The sequence below is a fragment of the Nothobranchius furzeri genome, chromosome 14 (assembly GCF_043380555.1).
Source record: "Nothobranchius furzeri strain GRZ-AD chromosome 14, NfurGRZ-RIMD1, whole genome shotgun sequence".
NCBI classification, from domain to species: domain Eukaryota; kingdom Metazoa; phylum Chordata; class Actinopteri; order Cyprinodontiformes; family Nothobranchiidae; genus Nothobranchius; species Nothobranchius furzeri.
The window spans coordinates 61927288-61950114 of record NC_091754.1 but is presented as its reverse complement, the minus strand read 5'-3'; the positions used below and the strand labels follow the sequence as shown (position 1 = coordinate 61950114).

Below are 22827 nucleotides of genomic sequence, written 5' to 3'. Positions count from 1 at the left end.
AGAGATGTAGAAGATGCATTTCAGAGAGCCAAGAAGGATGTTTGGAACAACTCCTCCATGTCGGGATTAGAATGTCGGAGTGAAGACAAGTAAAAGCACTCAAAAAACACAAAGAAACCACCAAGTAGCTGATGTTTTCAGTTTTCACTTAGATCATCAGTTCACATGAAAACTAATCATTATAGAAAAGTTAAGACACAATATTTTGTTTAGGAGACATGGGGGTTAGGTATAAAAGATTTCCAAATGATTATGGGTGAAAATGCAGCAGCTGGGTAAGGAACGTAGCTTAACGCTGAGGAGAACTCTCTGATTTTCTTATATTTTTTCTGAGAAAGCTCAATTTGTTTACCTGAAGGGGCGGGACTTAAATATCATACTGCAGCCAGCCACTAGGGGCCTCTGTCCCCCTAGCTTTTGTGCTTGTTGATGGTGTAGACATACAGCACGTTACTTTATTTTTAGCTTCTTAAAGATTTTGGCACTTTTACTGATAAAAAAGCATCAAAACTACAAATGAGTATGGACAATTCTTAAAATAAAATTCCTAATATTAAATGTCACTTTTATTGCTTGTTTTAAGAAGATGGGAGATGTTTCGTTGTCATCGGTGTAATTGATTTTAATTATTTCAGTTTGATGCAAATGCATTTTAGCTTTCTGTTTAAATAATTAAAATATCATTACAAGGCCATACCTAAAAGATTTCCTTCTTTTGACTTTAATAAAATTATACACAATTGTTTAATCTTGTATTAGATTTTTTTTATATGCGACAAAATTTTTTTTTTCTAAACTGGCTACTTGTGTTTACGATGTTACACATCTGAATTTGCATTAAAATCTGCAGCAAAGTGGCTATGAGCCACCAGAGCTAATGTGATTCTTGTCAAACAACTTTTTACTTTCCTCCATCTTAAAGATTATCTTTGAATAGTTTTTCAGTGTGTACCTGAAAGGTCTCTATGATTGTGTACTAGGGTCACCAAGAAGAAGAATAAAATTGCTGTAAAGAAAAAGAAAGTAAACATTTTTTTCCAGAAAATAGTCACAATATCAAGACAAATACTCCAAAACTATTGTTGGAATGAGTCAGAAAACCTGCTCAGTGGCCTATGAGTGTCTGCCGTGAGACTGGCAGATTGTGGGTTCACATCTGCAGTTGGGGTCATACCAATGACTTTAAAAAAGGGACCCAATGCCTCCCCCCTTGATACTCAAAAGTAAAGGGCTCGGAGCATGCGCTGAAGGCTGATCACCGGACACACGGCAGCGTTTGAAGCAGATGGCAACTCGTTAACCAACTTCCACAAACAATAAAGACATATTTTTGCCTAACTTATTCGCTGACAACGCAAAACAGTAAATAAATCTGGTAATTATAACTCACTCAACCTGGAGGTAAGCGGAGAAAATTTAGAAAGTTTGCCAACATTTATTGACGAAGTTTTTGAGTTTTTTGTCATGGAACCGAAGAAATCAGCAGCTGAGACGGAAACACCTGGGACCAAGAGGAGCCGTCCCCAGGACTCGCCTGAGGCCTCATCTCCCCGTAAGGATGTCTTAGATTTACTAGAATCCATAGATAAACGGCTGCTGGGATTTGAGGGACGACTCCACCTGCTTGAGGTTCTTCACAAGGAATTCCAAAACCTCAGAGAATCTCTTGAGTTCAGCCAGGAGCAAGTGGAGCAACTCGCGGCTGCGGGAATCGGTTTCCTCCCTGACTGAAGGATTTGATCGGATCTCCCAGGACAACAAAGCTCTAAAAGAGACGGTTCTGGATCTCCAGGCACGCAGCATGAGAGACAACCTGGTGTTCACAGGCCTTCCAGAGCAGACGGGAGGAGAAGCGGAGGATTGCGAACAAACCATCAAGAACTTTCTCCACACCCACATGAAGATACCTGAAACATCACCTTCCTGGTAGAACTGGTAGAAGTAATACAACGGCAGAGGTGAGCATGCGCTGACGCTGACGGCCGAGCACTGGATACACGGCAGCGTTTGAAGCTGATGGCAGCTCGTTAACAAACATCCACACTTAAGACGCATTTTCGCCTAATTTATCTACTGACAACTCAAAAAAGAATCTGGTAATTATAACTCACTCAACCTGGAGGTAAGTGAAGAAAATTTAGAAAGTTTACAGAACTATGACAGAGTATTTGAGTTTTTCGTTATGGGTCAGAAGAAATCAGCAGCTGAGCCTGAAACACCTGGGACCAAGAGGAGCCGTCCTCAGGACTCGCCTGAGGCCTCATCTCCCCGTAAGGACATATTAGAATTATTAGATTCAATAGATAAACGGCTTCTGGGATTTGAGGGGCGTCTTCATCTGCTTGAGGTTCTACACCAGGAGTTTCAGAACCTCCGTCAGTCTCTGGAGTTCAGCCAGGAGCAGGTGGAGCGGCTCGCCGCTGAGAACGCGTCTCTGCGGGAGTCCGTTTCTTCCCTGGAAGAGGGAATGACACGGATCACCCAGAACAACAAGATTCTGAAGGAGACGGTTTTGGACCTTCAGGCCCGTAGCATGAGGGATAATTTGGTGTTCGCAGGCCTCCTGGAGTAGACAGGAGGGACGGAGAACTGGGAGCAAACAATAAAGAACTTTCTCCAGACCCAAATGAAGATACCCGAAGAAACGGTAAAAAACATCACCTTTCACCGGGTACATCGCCTTGGAGCTAAAAGAGGGGACAGCAGAAGACCTCGTCCCATCGTGGCTAAATTTGAACATTTTAAGCAGAAGGATCTTGTTAAAAGTCACGGAAGAGAGCTCAAAGGGAAAGACTTCAGCGTAAATGACCAGTTCCCTAAGGAAATCCTGGATCGGCGCTGAGTCCTCTTTCCGCTTCGCAAAAAGTTTATCCAGGATCGGAAGAGGGCTGTCATCTCGGTGGATAAGCTTTATGTGGACAATAAACTTTACAAGGAGCGAGGAGTGACTGACTGGCTGTATTAGCCCAACATCAGGTCAGACATTTATTACTCTTATCAGGATTCACTGGGTTTGCAAAGAAGGATTCTCCAGCATTCTCTTCACAAGACTGTATCTGCATCCAAAACTCGCATTTCATTTTAGCTTTTCATCCAGCCACAGGTTTGCCTTTTAAAACAAGTTTAGTATCAAAGCTGGTAAAAATTGTCATTAAAGTGTCATCTATGAATTTTCATTTCTAATTGTCATTCAAATCGTCAAGTTTAAACTTGTTAGTAATAAATTCTTCATTTTTAAACTTGCCTCATTCTTGAAATGGAACAGAGAAAGGTATGATTATTTCTGGTTATTGAAAAAGCAAAGATTCCTAACTTCTGATTCAAAAATAAACTTTTGCTATTAAATTAAATTGTCTTAAATTAAACATTAATCTTTGGATTAAAAATAGACCAGACAGGTTGGTGTATGAACTTAGATCGATTGTACAAGTATCCTGGATATTTATACATGATGTAAGCTTCATAGGCTGATTTGCTTGGTCATTCTCAGAATCTACAACTGATAGCAAACAGTGTTGATTCTAGTATGTAGTAAACCCTACAGGAGTTAAAGATGACGTGGGTATAGTTTTATAATTTGGATGTTTTGATTTACAGTCGAATCAAAAAGGGACAGATTTACCAAGCACCACCAAAACCACGCCTCGCATCAGACCTGGAAGGTGCTGAATGGATCAGTAAAAGCAACGTGTCATGTGACTTCTTACATTACGTGTGATCAGTCTCTAAAGGAAACATTTAAAGTTATATTACTTATTAAAATCTATAGGATTATAATATCAAGTAATTAATATTTTCATTTCACAGATTGGTTCACATTTTATTATTGACTAACACTTTGTTTGATTAGCTTGATTAAAAATAGAGTTCTTTGATTTATTAAAAGACAGAGTTCTTTGTCTTCATTCTTCTCTTGAGCTGGAAGGGAAACAGTTTAGAAGCAAATGAGGACCTGGCCTTGCAAGGCAATGTCTTGCAAACTCAGACATCAATTCAGATCGCGTTATAGCCGAACAGGACTTCCGTGAGCCGGCCCTCTTCGTTAGTCTGGTTTAAATCTGCCCTAAAATTAGATTATTTTAGTCAAGTTTAGCCATTGACTATTTTGATAGATTTAGAATAATATTTATTTGGATTTGTGTTTATTATTTTTACATTGTGTTTTTATTGTTTATCTGTTCAGCACTTTATTCAGCTGCCATGCTCTTTTTAAATGCGCTTTAGAAATAAACACTTTATTGGTTAACATTAACAAAGTAATAGACAATATGCCAGTATTATTTGAATTTAGTTACTTTATTTATATTACAAAAGCCAGAAATATCATTTTAAAAGAAAAATAGAACAAAAAATATGAGATGGACTCAATAAATGCAAAGCCAGACATTTCAATCCCTTTGTTATAACTGTGATGATTATGGCTTACAGCTGATGGAAACCCCACATTCCAAACCTCAGACAATGAGGATATTGTGAAAAAGTTCAATATTCTAGACTCAAAGTGTCACACTCCAATCAGCTGACGAGTCCAGAACACCAACAAAGGGTTCCCGAGTCTTTAGCTCAGGGGTGCCCAATCCTGGTCCTAAAGGGCTGGTATCCAGCATGTTTTAGACGTTTCTCTGCTCCAACTCACCAGATTCAGTGGTTGAATCACCTGTGCAGCAGCTCATCAGGCTCCGCTGAAGCCTGTTAATCACTCGCTGATTGGAATCTGGTGTGTTGAAGCACGGTTAAAACCAACAGAGGTGTGACCAAGTCACTCACTTGCAAGTCACAAGTAAGTCACAAGTCTTGTTAGTGAAGTCTCGAGTCAAGTCAAAGACAACCAAGTCCAAGTCGAGTCCAAAGTCAATGATGTGCAAATCCATGTCAAGTACAAGTCCTTAACTTTGAATTTTCAAGTCATAATCAAGTCATCAATCCAACTTCAATGTAATGACAATGATAATTCATACATTCCAGAATTAGAGCTTCTTAAAGTTTAATTTATTTGCTCAAACAAGCAGAAGCTGAACTAATAATAATAAATAATAATGCATTTTATTTAAAAGCGCCTTTCAAGGGACACAAGGACACTTTACAGCAATAAAATAACAAAGAAACCAAGTTAAAAACAGCAATATGGCTTGAAGGAGAGAAGTCCAGAGACGGGGAGCAGAGCTGCTGAAGGCTCTGCTCCCCATAGTGCTGAGAGGGAAAGATGGGCCAGAGAGAGCGATAGAGGAGGATGATCCACGGGAAAAGATGGGAGAGATAATGTGAATGAGGTCAGACAGGTATGGGGAGAAAGGTTATGGATAGCTTTAAATGTGAGGAGAAGGATTTTGAAATCTATGCGTTGTCTAACAGGAAGCCAGTGAAGCTGTTGCAGGACAGGGCTGATGTGGTGACTCACAGGGGCTTTAGAAATGATGCGTGGAGCACAATTCTGGACCAGTAGGAGCTTATGAATGGACTTTAGTGGTAAACCAAATAGGAGTGAATCGCAGTGGTCAAAGTGCTGCTGCCTTTAGCAGAACAAAATCAAACCCAGAACGAAGAATGACTTATGATTTTTGTCCAAGTCGTGCCACTTTTGTGATAAAATATCAAATTTGCTCAAGTCACCATCAAGTCAACAGACACAAGTCGATTCAAGTCGCAAGTCATTGGTGTTCAAGTCAAGGTCAAGTCGTAAGTCTTTATAGATTTTATCAAGTCAAGTCAGAAGTTATTAAAATAATGACTCGAGTCTGACTCGAGTCCAATTCATGTGACTCGAGCCCACACCTCTGAAAACTAAGACTTGCTGGAGACCTGCAGGGGCACCCCTGCTTTAGACGGTCTCAAAGTCTAAAATGAATTATTGATATAAATAAACTTTTGCACCATGTTCTTGTTTTTATAGTCTCACCTGTAAAAAAGGTCAGGAGCATTGTAAGAATGTTGAATAACCGTCCGTTTCCCCACTAACGTGACCTCTTTAAATGACGTCTAACTTAATGTTTTATAGTGTGGTACTTTCTACAGATTGTGCCTGCCAAGTGTGCATTTGTCTGCCGGGAAACAGGTCTGACTGGTTGAAAAAGAACCAAACAAGAATCGAGTCCCAGCAACAGAAGGGACTGGCAGGGGAGGCGACTCGTCGTTTTCTCCGTAAAACCATGTTTGACACAGCATGGACGGTAAGTCGTGATTATTCATTTGAACCTGATATAACTGCCTGTCTTTATTGGCTTGTTGGGATCTTTTTATGCTTTTAGGGTGAGCTAACTGTTCATTTCTTCTGTGTGAGTTTTACCTTCCTTTTCTGTAGCGCAGATGGAAATCCTCCAACCGACCAGTGTGCCAACCACCATTGCATAATAAAGCATTATCCTTGTTTCCCTCCAGTGCCAACTACCGTGAGGATTGTCCTGCTGGGAAAAAGTGGGAATGGGAAGAGCAGCCTGGCTAACACCTTTCTCGGGACGCCTGTGTTTAGAGTTACCCTTTTTGATAACTCTAAAGGTTTTTCTCAAGTAGAAACTAAATGTATGAATGGAAAAAGCCTTTCGCTGATCGACACTCCTGGCTTGTTCGACCCTGGCGGGTCTGAGAAGGACACAAAGCCTGAGCTGACGAGGTGTCTCCTAGAGTGCGCTCCTGGACTTCATGTCTTTCTGATTGTACTCAAAGTGGACAAGTTCACTAAGCAGCAGCAAGCTGCTGTCAGTAACATACGTGAGTACTTCTCAGGTGATGCCCTGAAGTACGCTGTGGTGGTCTTCACCCACGGGGACCAGCTCCCAGAAGGGATGAAGATAGAGGAGTTTGTGGATCAAAGTGAGGAGCTGAAGGAGCTGGTGGAGAAGTGTGGTGGCCGCTGCCATGTTTTTGACTGTAAATACTGGAAGAACAACGATCAGGAGGATGCTTACAGAAGCAACCAGCTCCAGATGGCAGAGCTGCTCAACACCATCGACAAGATCCTGATGGAAAACACCGGAGGATACTACACCAACACAATACTGAAGAAGGTGGAGAGGGAAATACAGGAGGAGGAAAGTCTCATCCAAGAGGCTTCACAGGACATGTCAAAGGAGGAAATCAGAGAGCTAGCTAAAGGTCATGTCCTACAAAAGCAGCTGGAGGGTTCGAGACCTTCGTGGATTAAAATAGGTCTAGTAGTCACAGGTTTACTAGCAGCCGTCTCAGCTGTGTGCATCGCGTCCATGGAGTCGCCATCAGAACAAACGATCGCAGAGGAGGCGTGTGAATCTGCTGCAGTCGAGGAAGTTGATGAAGAAACAATCCCAGCAGAGTTTTTTTTTATTTGTTTGAACAAATATTCAACCCTTTCAATCCATTTGTCTGAACACGGTTGTTTTAAGAAAAGCAAAAGTTCTCACCAGTTTTTGAGTGTTAGAAAAACGTTTTTGGCTCTTCCATATTTCTGCTTTTGTTAGATGAATGCTTGAATTTCGGCTTTTCCATTCATTCTGGTGAAAACCCAGAGTCTGGCCACCCTGCGGAGAAAAATCCCTTCAGCTACTTGGATGTGGAGCCCTCTTCTGGCTATGCTCCTTACTGGGGAAACGGGTGAAGCCAGGCGTACACTGTGCGACTTTTTCACTTTTTTGAGCCGATTTTCCACTCGTGCGAGAATCCACGAGATCGGGGCGAGTTTTGCGCCGAGCGTCGTGTACAGGGGGTTACGAGAGGCGATTAACACCACGTGACCAGCTACCGATCAGCAATCGTAATCTCGCACGGACTTCTGGCATGTTTGAAATTTTGCTCGTCCCTCGTGAGGGTATCACACTGTTGAAGCGGCGTAGCGAGCAGCTGCAACCCAAAAAGTATCAGAACCGCTCACGGCGCATGCGCAATCATGCATCAACATTGCTCGCCCGCTATTTCCCTAATAACACACGCTGTTCGTTTTTGTTTCTACACGTTTTTTTTTACACACAATTTCAAAGATTGTCAAGAAAGCGTGTTTGTCGTGTTCATGTCAAATTAAACTGATCACAAAACACAGATTTACTTTCTTTATTTCGTTTTCCTCGTCCAACCCCCATAAATCCCTGTGTGTCCTCCTGCAGCACTCCCGAAGGACAACAGGCAAGACAAGACCAAAAAGTCTGACGTGTTGAGTAAAAACTGCTATTTTTAGCACATTTTTAGGTCCGACGTGTTGCTACCAGACGTACAGTGTGAGCAGTCAGGTCGCGTCCGAGAACTGGGTCGTGCAGCGTGAGCGCCTGACTCGTGAGATCTGCCCTGCGAGGAAGTCGTACAGTTTGAGCTGAAGCTGAACGCTACGAGTGAAAAAGTCGCACAGTGGCCGCCCGGCTTTAGGTGATGTACAAGAAGTGGGTTTCTGTTTTTTATCTTAACAAACAGTATTCCACTGTAAGAGTTGGGTTAGGTAGGATTACATGCGCGTGTGTTTGTTTACCATTAGTTCAAAAGAAATCTAAAATCACTAGAAACACATGATGCGGCTCATTGAAAATTCTATAAAGTATATTTAAAAATAAAAAATAAAAATGACGGGTTTAGAAGTCTCTGTGGTCCTGTTGTGGTAAAGCAGCTTAGGCAAAGGGTAGATTTATCTTGCTTTTGTAGTGTTAATGAACTACATATCTAGGAATTAAAGGCTGTTGCTATCAGCTTATGTTTTAATTCCTAAGAAGATATAACAAATTAACGAATGAAGTTTACATATATATATATATATATTTATATATATTCATGAAGAATCCTGGACTTCGGGAGAAGCTGAAGATCAGTTGTAAAAAATGACACTAATGGACACTAATGACACTAGTTGAGCTAAAAAGTATGAAACTGATAGATGACCCCATGATCTTTCTGTCATGTGATAATGATGGACGTGTAACTGGAAAACTTTTACTTTGTCTAGGCTGTCCCAAGAAGAGTATAAAAAGAGCAGCTAGAAGCAGAGCAGGCAGTGAGAGACAGAGCAGATTTGGGATAGAAGAGGTCGTCCTCCGTCCTCGGACGACAGGTCAGTTTTTGGGGAGAGAAGGAGAGAGGCGTACCTAGAGTTAGAGAGTGACAGGTTAGTGTTGACGCAAGTCAACCATTTATTCTCAGGAAGATTTTAGCATTAGCATCCTCCACAGGGGATAGGTTAGTTTTATATTTACTTATTTTTTGTATTTTGCAAAAAGAGTATGTAAAGGGACGACAGAACGAGAGTGTGTTAACCTGAAGCTGAAGAAGACTTAGAGTTGGCGCAAGTCAACTGATTATTCTTAGTTAATTATTAGGATTAGCATTTCTCCTTGGGGGAAGTGATCAGTCTTATATCTACCTATTTTTTGTATTTTTTAATCTTGTAATAAACTTTTTGAGAAATAATTCACATTCCTGATTCTTAAAGGTCCTTTTTAAAGGTTAAGGTTGGGGCCCCGATCCCGAAACAATAGGAGAGGTAAGCATATTGTAATTACAGGTTCCTGAATTTTCAGGACTTGCTTTACAGTTTGTGACAGATTAATAAAAAGAAACCTTAAGTGAAGAAGCTAGTCTTCTCCTCTCCCGTGAGTAACGAGAGATCCTAAGGATTGATAAGCCAAAACATTAGTAGGTTAAAATAGGCTCTGTTTGCAAGTGTGAAAAAGTCATTGCCAGCGTGGGAAGGTTGGATTAATTAGATTAATTGATAAATCTATGTTAGCCTGATCAACTGACAAGAATCATTTTCTAGTTACCACCGCCCACAAAGCTGACAGAGGCGCAAATTAATCCTAATATGACCCAAAGAATCGTCAGCATGACCGGCCCTCAGCTGAACTTTCACCTTAGTATTTAAACCGATTAAATAACAGGAGAAATCAAAAGGAAAGTGTGCTATCACAAAAGAAAAAGTACAGCATATCATTCTCACCTTAAAAAAGGAAACTGATTCTAATTGGGGGTCCAAACCAGGGTCTAATACAATAGAACTCACCGACGCCCCACGAACCCTGAGAAAGCAGCGCAGTCTTATTAAGTTCTAACGGAACCAGGTTCTAAAGGAACCGACAAATTGGACACGCTCGCGACAGGAGCAATTCCTGCCAGCGTGACAGAAATTGCTTTGTTTGGTTAAAGAGGGTTGGGCGGCCGTCCCAACTTTCTCTAGAACTCACTCGCAACTGACGAGAGTTCTGTTTGAAAAGATGGCTATTGTCATTTCTAACGAATCGGGTTTTGACATGTAGAAGGAAGATTTAACAAACCCTCAGAAATACGCCTCCCTGAAGATAGAACGTTCTGGTTAGGTGTGAATGAAACAAATTTCAACAAATTTTTTGCAACATGTGTTCATGTGAGCGCAGTTACCTTTAACTTAGTTACTGTGACCTGTGTGAGCTGACTAAGTGCACATGATTCTTGTCATAGTTAAACATTACTGATTATCATAAATAAGTATTAACCAAAGAATAATAATTCATTTCAGTAATTAAACACAGTTATAATGAACCTTGATGATTAGCAGTAAAGAGAGTTTATTTAAATGATTCTTTTAACCCTTTAGGCACCATAGTTTTTTCAGTAAAATATGAGTTTTTTATATCACTTTTTAAAGAGCTTGTAGCTTAAATCTGGTTAGAGACAGAGGAATGTTGTAAATTAGAAAAATCTTCAGTATGAGCCAAATTTTGTGATAGGAACAAATTCACTCACTTAATTTGCATATTGTGACGTCATCAGGTGGCAGCCATATTGGATTTCATCGCTTTTGCAGATTTAAATTTTTTTTAGTTTTTGTCTTATTTTCTTAGTGTTGTTATTGTTTATGATACATACATACATATTCCTATGTAGACATATATAACTATGTATGTATATATATATATATATATAATATTTATTACTTTATTGGTATTTTGTTATGTTCACTGCGTATCAATCAAGGACACTGATTTTGGTGCTTTAGTGTCATGAACACATTTCACTCATCCCTTCTTTGGTTTATTTTGTTTATTATATATATATATATATATATATATATATATATATATATATATATATATATATATATATATATATATATATATATATATATATATATATATATATACACCTAACAATAAAGCCATGGTTACTGCAACTCGGGTCCTCTGAAGTCAGTGGGTGGGGCTAAAGTTAAATTTAATGCCTATTAAACTGTTTTACAGGGAACAGAAAATACATCAAACATTTATTTTTTTTGTACTAACGATTCATTACACCTTTGATGCATGAATTATGAAATCTTCTACCATGATTTAAAAAAAAATTTAAATTCATCTTTAGGTGTGAATGAAACAAATTTCAACAAATTTTTTGCAACATTTAATAATTTGCAAATAATTTATTACATGTCCACCTCAGTGGACAGCGTGCATTCTGAACATGAAATATGTTGGCTTGATTTACTGAAGTCCTAATGGAGGGGCTCAAATGCAATAAAGTCTTCAACAGCTGTGCTTAATAGCAAATAAATAAATAAATAAATGACAAATTTGAGTACCTGTCCACTATAGTGACCATTATGCATCAAAGGGTTAAGATAATTAACTTGGTTTAAAAATCACAATGCAAAAATCATAGTAGTTTCAGGAGGAGAAACCTAAAAGAAAACTTAAAATACTCAGATTTTCTGAGGCTTAAGAAGCAGAGTCAGAATAGTGTTTTATTGCCCACTTTACTGGGGGTTGCAGTAATTCCTCTTAGCGCCACCAGAGGGCGCGTCTTTAACTCCAGCACAAGCGCGTTTCCTTCCTCAGACCGGGACGATGGAGGACAACTACCAGCACCCAGTTTTCTTTCAGTGTCCCAGCTTCATCCCAGAACAGAAGAAGAGAATAATAGAACGTTATTTCCGAGTTCGGCGCAGATCAGGCGGAGGAGACTGCGGACCTTTAACAACAGCGGCTGTAAACGTCTACAGGATCGCGTTCAGTCATCATAAAGGTACAGTCGGGTTAATACGAGTATCTGGACTTGTAAATGCTCCGAGGAAATAAGCAGACGTGTGATGGTGCTTTAATAAAAAATAATATAAAATGTGCACAAAAAATCTGTTCATAAACAATGGCTTTAAATTATTATGTATTTTGATGAATTATTATTAAAGTAATTTAAAGTTATTATTCTGCCTGACTTGCAGCCTCTCTTAGAAATAACCCAGTGAATGGAAAATGTTGAAAGTTGGAAGTCAGGAAACCGAAACTTAACTAGACGCTGTTGTGCAGAAATGTGTTTCCCCGTTAAAGCGGTCCCCACCGGTCCATGTATGCTAACGTGAATAAATGTAGACGCAGAAGAGTTCTAATGTAGGGATGTAGGGAGATAGGAGTGAGTTGTTGTCTCTGGACGTTTTTATACTTCAACGAGAACACGGAGCGAAGTAAAACAGGAAACGTTTTTCTCGGGGGAAACACATCTGGACACAACACGTAGCCCTTGAGGCGGGGATAAAATAGAAGGCAACAGAACGGAAGTAAACATCAGCTGTTGGCTATAAAATAAAGGCAACAAGTCAAAGGTCTGAAACACAAATAAAGATGGGATTATAAACACCTGCCATCAGCTTTATGGCAACAAATAGGTGCAATAATTATAATGGTTTAGTTTCTGAGTCTATGAGATGTAAAAGTATATGTAGAAAGAACACTCACACACATTCTTGTATTTGTACCCATGTTAGGACCTAACCCTAACCAGTGTATTCCTAAAGTCATCTGTAATAAAAACTCAATTCACATCTTATCTGTAAACCTCACCCCTAGGGAGTACTGCGTATCAGGGCCGGGTTGGGACTCACTGGACTCGTTTTGTTTTTAGATCAACAGGAAGTCCTGAAGAGGTCTGAGCATGTTGTTGACTGCTCTGATGGTCTTCTGGTGCTGAGAGTGACAGACCGTCCACCACCTGCTGCTGCTTCTCCTAACACTAACGCCACTGCTCCACCAGAGGTCAGCGTAACACAAACTGTTCTTGTGGTTTAACAAAACGCATCAAATTAGAATCACAAGTTTTTGAGTGTAGAGTCCTGAGAAAACGTCTGGAGCTACCCCAGCTGACATCAGCTGACCAGTCAAGCTTTACATCAGAATAAAAGTGCGTCCATGAAGGTGAAATAAGAAATAGAAAGACAAGGAATAAAAGTATAAAATGTGTAAAACAATCAAATAAAATCAAAGATACTTTATTAATCCCAGAGGGAAATTAGAGTTTCAGTACACACAATTCAGAGATCAGACACACATGGGCAAGACACATGACAAGAATTGGTGACTGTGGTCATTCGCAACGAGGGTTGTCACGGTAACCGGTGTAGCGGTAAACCCCGGTAAAAAAGTTGACAACAATAATAACCGTCTTGTTTTTAAAAACATATATTATCTCTGTGGATTACCGTGGCTGCGGTGTAGGCGCGTGACCCTTACCAGCCACCGTATCATCTGCTGAAGTTGCCGGCGGCACATGCGCACTTTGTTGTTTACAACCAAAACTTTCTTGAAGCTAAAGCCGAAATAATGGCAGGAGGAGGAGACGGCAGCGCTCAGGACATTTATTATCCCTCAAAGAAGACAAAGTGGGAAGTACGGGCATCTTCTGGATATTTGAAGAATGCCGAGGGACAGCTGATAGAAGACGGCTATCCTGTTTGCAGCACGTGCAGAAAAAGTGTCTGTGAAAGGCAGCAACGCTTCAAATCTCATGACACATCTGCGTGACCATCACCCACAACTCTACAGTCAACGCAAGGCAAGCTAACGTTAGCGCTTTAGCTAAAATGCGTGATCCGAGGATTTGGGTTGAGGGAGAACGCAACGAGTCGCTATATAAAGCAGCCGCAGCGCCGCTACCTGCATATAAACCGTGTCGCGGACACCCCCATGTTGAAATGACGCTATGCATTACGGGGCTCCCAGGGGCAGATAAGAGTTGGTCTCTCTCCGAGAATAATTATGAATTTAATAATGATTACTGTCTGATGACATTTTCCCACATCTGCAAAGCTCACTGGAAGGACACAAACCGAGGACGATATTTTCCTGATATAGGGTTTATTACTCAAGTAAGGGTAAAAAAGTATCTGATTAGAAGGCTACTTGAGTACTGAGTATCATCTGATCTAATATTTTTAAATGATGACATCAAACAGACAAAAAATAAGAAGTTATGGGCAAATATTGGTGTTTTAAAGACTAAAGGGGAAAAATGTAAACAAATAAACAACATAATTACAAAATAACACATTTTAGGCAAAATTTAGACACAAACTGAGGACAAGATTTCCTGACATACAGGGTTTATTTAATTGTGTGAAAATGTAGCACGTTTAAAAAAAATACCACTATAATACCGAAAACCGTGGTAATTTTGGTCATAATAACCGTGAGGTTACATTTTCACACCATGACAACCCTATTCGCAACCCTGAGTCGCGCTATCTTAATAGAGATAAGAGGGTAATATGAGGAATTGATTCGGGAGGAGGGAAAAAAGGCACTTCAGAGTTACCCTCCACCAGGAGGGCAGCTTTGCTCTGCAAAAAAAAAAAAACACCTCAACAAATGACGTCTGGCAGAGTCTCCTGTCAGAAGGAGCTTCAATTCACACCTCCGACTGAACTTCCAAAATGTTCCAGGGGAGGCGGGGGACATTGAGTCTGAATGGACCCTGTTCCGTGCCTCCATTGTTGAGGTGGCCGACCGGAGCTGTGGTCGCAGGATCGTCGGTGCCTGTCATGGTGGCAACCTCCGAACCCGCTGGTGGACACCGGTGGTAAGGGATGCTGTCAAGCTGAAGAAAGAGTCCTATCAGATCTTTTTGGCCTGTGGGACTCCAGAGGCAGCTGATAGGGTACCGACAGTCCAAGCCGAATGCGGCTCGGGTGGTTGCCGAGGCAAAAACCCAGGCATGGGAGGAGTTTGGTGAGACCATGGAGCAAGACTTCCATACGGCTTCGAGGAGATTCTGGTCCACCATCCGGCACCTCGGGGGGGGGGGGGCAGTGTGCTACCAACACTATCTATAGTGGGGGCGGTGTGCTGCTGACCTCTACTCAGGACGTTGTGGATCGGTGGGCAGAATACTTCAAAGACCTCCTCAATCCCACCGACACGTCTTCCAGTGAGGAAGCAGAGTCTGGGGACTTTGGGTTGGCCTCTCAAATCTCTGGTGCTGAGGTCACTGAGGTGGTTAAAAAGCTCCTCAGTGGCAAGGCTCCAGGGGTGGATGAGATCCGCCCATAGTTCCTTAAGGCTCTGGATGTTGTGGGGCTGTGTTGGCTGACGCGGCTCTGCAATATTGCGTGGACATTGGGGGCAGCCCCACTGGACTGGCAGACCAGGGTGGCGGTTCCCTTATTTAAAAAGGGGGACTGCAGGGTGTGTTCCAACTACATGGTGATCACACTACTGAGCCTTCCTGGTAAGGTCTATTCAGGGGTACTGGAGAGGAGGGTCCGTCGGATATTTGAACCTCAGATTTAGATTAATTATCTTTATTAATAACTGAAATATGGCCTCTGTTCTACGATGAACTAGACAGCTAATCAAAACTTCATCAAATGTTTTAAAGCATTTCCAATTGAAACAAATGGGCGTTAATTAGGATTGTTAAAAGTTTAATATCTCTGGATTGGTGTCATTTTGTTAGTGAGCTCAGGCTCTATCTCGTAGACATATTAAACATGACATTTGGTCACTTTTTAAAATGTCCAAGTCCCGAGCATATGCAATCCAGTCTAATTAATCAGTTCAACAGACCATGGTACAGGTTAAAAAGGATGACTTTGGGTTAAGAGTTCTACGCTGACAAGCGTAGCTAATCAGGTACTTTGTTGGTACGTTGTCCCTAAAATCACAGTCCGTTCCAGTGGTTTAGTAGCATTTATAAAGAAAATAGCAAAGATTTTGCGGAAGGGTTTTTGCTCTCCCTGGGTTGACTTTGGTCAAAGTAAGACATTTCCAGTTTCAAATACAAAAGCGGAATTAAAGAACTGTTAAAATGTTAAAAGAACCGTTTGGAAATACCTTCAGAAACGCATCACAGCTGTTCCTCTGATATCAGAAGCTCCGTGGAGGGAAAACACAAAGACGAAATGAAGGCTTGTTTCCCCAACGAGAAAGAACAATAAAGAGCTTTTAACAGATTTGTAATGAAAATTTGGGATGCAACGATACCACTTTTTTCTAAACCGATACGATACCGATACTTGGATCTGAGTACTCGTCGATACCGATTACCAATACCGATACTTCAACCACACCAAAAAATGCAATGAATTGGAATACAGGTTTTATTTTCTTCTCTGCTTTCAACAGGAAAAGACTGTGAGGTAGATAAAAAGTAAAACATGTTAATATTAATGATCACAAAACTAAAATATTAGGTGAACAGAAATGACAAGTTACAGTGAAGTCACATTCAAGCAACTGCATTGGTATCGGTTACTGGTATCTGTTAACTTTTACCGATACTGGTATCGATATCGGTATCCCTAATGAAAATGCGACGAAAATCATATTTTGTAAACTGTGGATGGTTTTTTCCCCAACGCAGACCATTCATAGCTCAGCAGCTACATCTTCTGGAGAAGAGCTACGCCCTGATAACGACTCACGTTCTACCTGGAAGGAACATCCTGGTGCAGGACATCTAGAGAAAGAGCTTGCCTCCTCCTGCTCTGCTCAGCTCCACCCAGAGGAGGAGGCTTCAGTCGGGAGGGTAGCTCAGCTAGACAACGCTCTGAGCTGCTGTGAGAGAAATCCACACACCGATGTAGAGCAGCAGGCCAGAGATGATGACACCACATCAGGTCTGACCACCGGGGAACGTTCTCAGATGGAAACAGGGATGATGGATGTAGGAGATGAACCGTGTTTCAATGAGAACCAGTTCTGCTCTAAAACTAGTAGAGACACACCAGTGGGTGGAGATCAAGTCAGACTGCAGGTCCAGGTGGATTCTACTGACCCAGGAGCTTCTGCCGACGTTCCTAAGAGCATCAGTGTTGAGATTGTTCAAGGGACCATCGAGACCCAACAGGTGAGATCCTTTAAGCTGCAAGTTGTTACTAATTAGTAGGAATGATACATCAGTGGTGTTATTCCTGACTCGGGTGGGTTTGTCGTGGCAGGTAGATGCTTTGGTGTCTCCCATGGTCGGCCGTTGTGCTCTCTCTACTGCTGTTGGAAACCGTTTGAACAAGATGGTTAATTATCAGCTGGCTGTGAGGTTTAAACAGGAGTCCGGATATTTATCAGAGCTGGGCGAGTCTGTTCTACTGCACGGATTACCTGGACTTCCATCTAAAGCCGTGTTTTTCCTCAACCTTGCTCCATGGGATGACGATGAACACGGAGCTCCTGTCCAGGTGAAACAAGGAAGCTAAACCTGTTTTACCTTCATTATTTCACCTGGAACACTTGTTGTACCTGTCCTTTGTCCTCTGCAGGTTCTCAGAATGGGCATCAACAACATCCTGACTTCCTGTGACGACAGAGGGTTTGAATCTGTGGCGTTTCCTGTCCTCGGAGCCGGGATCGCCCTGCGTTTTCCTGACAGCGTGGTTGCAAAGGTGTTGCTGGAGGAGATTCGTGCATTTGAACAGAACCGAACCAGCAGCTCATCACTGGTGGTTCGGATCGTCATATATCCTGGTGAAGACGAGACTTCAGAGGTGACAAACTTACTGTGACATAAACATTCATTATAATAATAAGAGTTTTAATCTTGGCACACAGGATCACAGGAAGTGGTAGAAATCTATTTAAAGCTTGCAGCTGCAAGGCTAAATGATTTCTGGCTAGCAGCATATCTCCTAAACCACTGGGCTGTGTTGAATTAAAAAGTAATGCCTAGATTTACCTCGAAGGAATTCACTTTTGGAATCAATTCAGTTTCATGTGGCCGCTACAAGCCACCGTAGCCACTCCTACCCTATACAACATGGCTCTTTGCTAGTAAGCTAAAACTCTGTGGTTGTGGTTCAGAGTCAGTGTTTCCTGTGCGATAATCTCAACGTGTCTGCTCTGAACTAATATTAACGATAAACCTTCAACGTTCTGTTTCAGACCTTCAGGTCCGCCCTCAGCGATTTCAAATACAAAGGATTCTGTAAGAAGTGTCAAGACCCAAACCAAGGTGGGTGGAGATCAAGGGGCCATTTTGGTCCACATTCTTTGAAGCCATGAAGAAGCGGCTAAAATTGCATTTCCACTCTCATCCACTAGGGGCTGGTACGAGAAATGAGCAAATCCTGACTTCCATGTTATAAATGCAAACGTCACAGCAGAAATAAACATGTTTGCAGACTGGTTCAAAAAGCCAATCTAGGTTTAATAGATCTAGTTTACACTCATGACAACTCAGAGGGGTGGATTCTTTGTAACTCTTCTGTTTAATAATTTTATTAAATGCTTAAAATTCTGAATAATTAATGAGCATCAGAGCCACGTGACTTCAGAGTAGGGCTGGGCGATATATCGATGTTTTTAAAATATCGGTATAATTTTTAAACAAGATATAAAATGACTTTATATCGATATAACTGGACAAACTCTTATGCTAGCAATTAGCCGCTATGCTAGCGACATGTTGCTCCGTCTCCAAGCAGCTATTACATGTATTCTCACAAGTTTGCTCAATCTGAGAGCATCTGGGTAAATGTGCTGCTCTTAACTTTACATTTCCTGGTTTTTAATTATTTGGGAACGTTCAACACCAACAAAGTTCTGTTTTCCATCCTGCTTGAGCGGAGAGACGAGCCAAACCACTCCCTACCCTGTGTAATGGGTAACATCTACGGATAGCCAGATTGGCCAAATTACCTCAAACGTATTGTAAGGGTTTGAATAATAAACTATAGGGTCAACGTTTTATTTTGAAGGCGAGCTCAACGGCTGAGAAATGTTGTTCTGGTTCCGTTTTTTCTGCTCTGGTTAGCTGTGCTAGTAAATAATAATAATAATAATAATAATAATTACATTACGAGCGATTCAGTTGATAAAGTTAAGAGTTTGTGAGGCGTGGGTTACGGCAACAGTAGCCCGAAAATAATACTCATAAAAGAGCAACCAGAGACTCTTGAGTCATTACAGTGTCATCGCTGATATGAGCCAACACTGTTATACTCCAGCCATGTTTGCCCTGACAACTAATAACCCCACGGTGCATGACCCATGTGACCTTCAGTAGATGCAATTACATCATCATACATTTAGTTTAGCATGATAGATTATTTTCTCTGGACAAGACGTGTACAATATGGGCCACCTCTAGATGAAATAAAAATAATTTTACATTAATTATAAATATATAATTTAAGTGCCTGTGGGACATTTGATACACCTCTAGCGCTCAACTGTGTGTGTGTGTGTGTGTGTGTGTGTGTGTGTGTGTGTGTGTGACAGCAGACAGCTGTACCAGAGAGAAGGCACTAAAGTTAAAGTTTGACAAGAATCAATACATTTTTATGCATTTAATCTACTGATTTATGTGTATAATTTCTCAAGACAGCTTGAAGTGACTTAACTTGTTAACGATTTACAGGAGGAAAAATATCGAGATAAATATCGTATATTGGAATTCAGCAAAAAGATATCGAGATATAAGTTTTGGTCCATATCGTCCAGCCCTACTTCCAAGCTAGCTCCGGGGAATGGCCTCATCCTCACATTAATAGATGTTCGGCCATGACTACAGCCTTGCACGGGAGCCACTCGGCCATGCAGGTGGACCATCCCAATCCCTGGAGCACTTCTTAGCTTCTTGGGTTAGCTAAGTTAGCTAATAGCTACATTGGTTCATTTGTTTTAACCCTGATCCAAACGTAACAGCCCCCCCCTTAGCTCCCCCCCCCCCCCCCCCCCCCCCCGAACAATAGGTGGGCTACGTCCGTATTTTGTATGTCGATGGTGAATATAGTGACTGGACAGAGATCATTGTTATGTTATTGGTGATTAAATGTGATGATGCGTTTCATTATCTGCCCCTAATTACCAACCAAACTTTTTAATAACACTTGCGTACAATTCTCAAGAAACAACGAAACTAAACCAATACAAATTCATCTCACTATGTTCTTCTAATTTACAAACCTAATCACACAATATCTTCATTTAGACCTTTAGAGTTCTGTAAAACACTTGATTTAATACATTTTAAAAATATATTTAGTGACTGTTTATTTTACGTCCTTGCTAAGGTTGTTCCATATTCTCACGTCATCGCCTTCATACTGGTTCTAAATCTAGATTTTTTTAAGTACTTTAGTTCTTTTTAACAAATCATTACCGACTCTTTTTTTTTGCATCATTGTCTGAATCTTGGTGGGTAACGTATTTGTGTTAGCTTTACACATTTTCACATTAACTAGATCATAAAATTTCACTAATTTATATTGAATGAATAACAGATTGGATGGATCTCTATTTTTCAGAGTGTACCCCAAAGAGGATCGTCCTGCTGGGAAAAACTGGCTCTGGGAAAAGTCACCTGGCTAGCACCATATTAGGACCAGATGTCTTCACGTCCTATCATTGCGCCAAATCTGGAACCCAGAAAGTCCAAGCAGAGACCACGTGTGTGAACGGAAGAAGCGTGACTTTGATCGACACCCCTGGTTTCTTTGACACAGAAAGGCGTGAGGAGCAGCTGAAGCCTGAGATAGTGAGGTGTACCACAGAGTGCGCTCCTGGGCCCCACGTTTTTCTCATTGTGCTGAAAGTGGACAGATTCACACATCAGGAGCAGCATGTCATCACTAAAATACGTGAATATTTCTCAGACGATGCTTTAAATTACTCTGTCGTTGTCTTTACTCACGGTGACGACCTCCAGGAGGGAATGACCATTGAAGAGTTTGTCAGTCAGAATAAGAATCTGAGTGATCTGGTGAAGAGGTGTGGTGGTCGGTGCCATGTCTTTGATAATAAGCACTGGAACAACAATCAGCATAACGATTACAGGAACAACCAGAACCAGTTGGAGGCGTTACTTCAGACGATAGACACGATGGTGATGGAAAACAATGGATCCTTCTACACCAACGACTTTTTACAGTATGTAGAGGACAGAATTGTTAAGTATGAGGAGAACATAAGAGATGATAGAGTTAACTCAACTCCAGCAGAGATCAGAGCACATGCTAAATCTTTGGTGTTCAATGAAGTTTTGATCCAGCTGGCAGGGACTGCCACAGGAGCTTTGTTGGGGGCTTTGTTTGGTGTGCTGGCGTTGGCAGAAGCTGCTATGAAACATGTGAAGAACCCATCTGAAATGATTAAACGTGTAAAATCCAGCATCTCAACTCTTGGTCCCGTAGCGCCGGCAGCAGGTGAAGTTGCACTGGCCACTGGAGCGATAGCAGGTGTAACTATAGCAACAGCAGCTACAGTAGGCGCGGTAGTGGGAGGAAAGGCTGGATGTGAAGCAGCTAAAGGAGCAACAACACCCATGGAGGCAGCATGCAGGGCTTATGAGGCGGTCGTGGAGAAGAAAAGTAATTTTAAGATTCTTTAATAGTTTCTTTTTACAAGTGATGCTGCATCACTCCTGCACCTATGCATGCATCCACCCATGTATCTAGAGCCGGATCAGTAGGCAGTTAATGGGTGAGCAGAAAGTATCTGCAGTTGCACTCAGGACCTTAAAGGATTGTTTCTGCTCTGGTAGTCTGGATTTCCGCAGAACATTTTATTTAAAAAAATATTTAATTAGATTGTTTCAGCAACACATTTGTTTCATTAGTGCAATATTTCAGTGTGTGTGATTGTCTTATTTATATTCTGTGTGTGTGTGATGCTGATCTCAGGGTTGAATCATTACAGTCATTCAACCACATCCACTGACTCGGGGTTAGCTTGATCATTTCCCCGTTAGACAGAAAAATCTGCTATCATGGTGCCACAATGTAAGGCACCACTACTACAAACACACTCATATGAGCTTTCTCCACTGGGAATAGTTTATTTGTTAGTATTTCATGATTTATTCTCTGTTCATTTGCAGAGATGAACTATTTTAGCTTGTTATGACACTTTCGGGATGATTACTGGACTTCACTGCCATTTGGTGTCTTTACAAATAAGCTCTGTTATCACTGTGTGCTCTAAATCTGTATGTTTATTCTTTTACTTGCTCTTAAATCAGCACAGCTATGAAAAGAATCAACATAATAATTCATGGATTGATCTTTTTGTTTTTTACACTACTTTATAACTTTATAAACTCTTTTGGGAAGCATTTAAACCACTTTAGGGATTTGTTCTCATCTGGTCCGAGGCTGAAATAAAAGTTTTGTTGCTAATTTGCAGCAGTTCTTGTGCTTTTTTTTAGGGAAATTCAGATTATTAAGTGTAATTCTTGACTTAACTCTAAAAGTATGACTGACATGTATGATAAGACTCTTATTTAGCATGTGCACACAGACTTGGTGTAACTACAGAGGGATTAGTTTACCCCGTTATTGTTGAACCAATAACGGGGTAAACATATCTGATTGTTAACAACTACCTCTGCATTGAAATTGCACACACCTGCTGCTATTTGTTTTGTATATTATTAGCGATATTTACCTGTTTAATATTATCTTATTGTTAGGGATGTTTTTTGTTTTGTTATTATTGTGCATCTGCACTTTATGTAAATGTCTACGCATGGGACAGTGTGAAACGTAATTTCAATTCCTAGTATGGCAAGCACATTCGAAGAATTGACAAATATAGTATTCTATTCTATTCTATTCTATTCTATTATTGTGCAGAACTTAGTCACGACTGAAGTAAATAAGGATCCATGGGAGTCCTGGGTGCAGTAGTCAGAAGAGGTGGGTCCTAGATTCTA

The 22827-nt window shown here is 41.0% G+C and overlaps 2 protein-coding genes across 2 annotated transcripts; both read left to right on the top strand.

Moving 5' to 3' along the window:
• Window positions 1–2467: 2467 nt before the first annotated feature.
• LOC107377162 (uncharacterized) lies at window positions 2468–8467 on the top strand. The gene is made up of 8 exons (XM_070544410.1): window positions 2468–2568; window positions 3919–3970; window positions 4747–4850; window positions 5136–5261; window positions 5353–5439; window positions 5891–5907; window positions 6013–6167; window positions 6246–8467. Exons 1-8 carry the CDS (start codon window positions 2468–2470, stop codon window positions 7428–7430), a joined length of 1827 nt encoding a protein of 608 aa, XP_070400511.1. The 3' UTR covers window positions 7431–8467.
• A 3243-nt stretch (window positions 8468–11710) lies between these two features.
• Window positions 11711–22291, top strand: LOC107377161 (uncharacterized). Its single transcript, XM_015946597.3, has 7 exons — window positions 11711–11937; window positions 12811–12941; window positions 16543–17028; window positions 17120–17356; window positions 17438–17662; window positions 18057–18126; window positions 20423–22291. The coding sequence occupies exons 1-7, from the start codon at window positions 11760–11762 to the stop codon at window positions 21502–21504; spliced, it is 2409 nt and encodes an 802-aa protein (XP_015802083.3). The 5' UTR covers window positions 11711–11759; the 3' UTR covers window positions 21505–22291.
• Window positions 22292–22827: the final 536 nt, after the last annotated feature.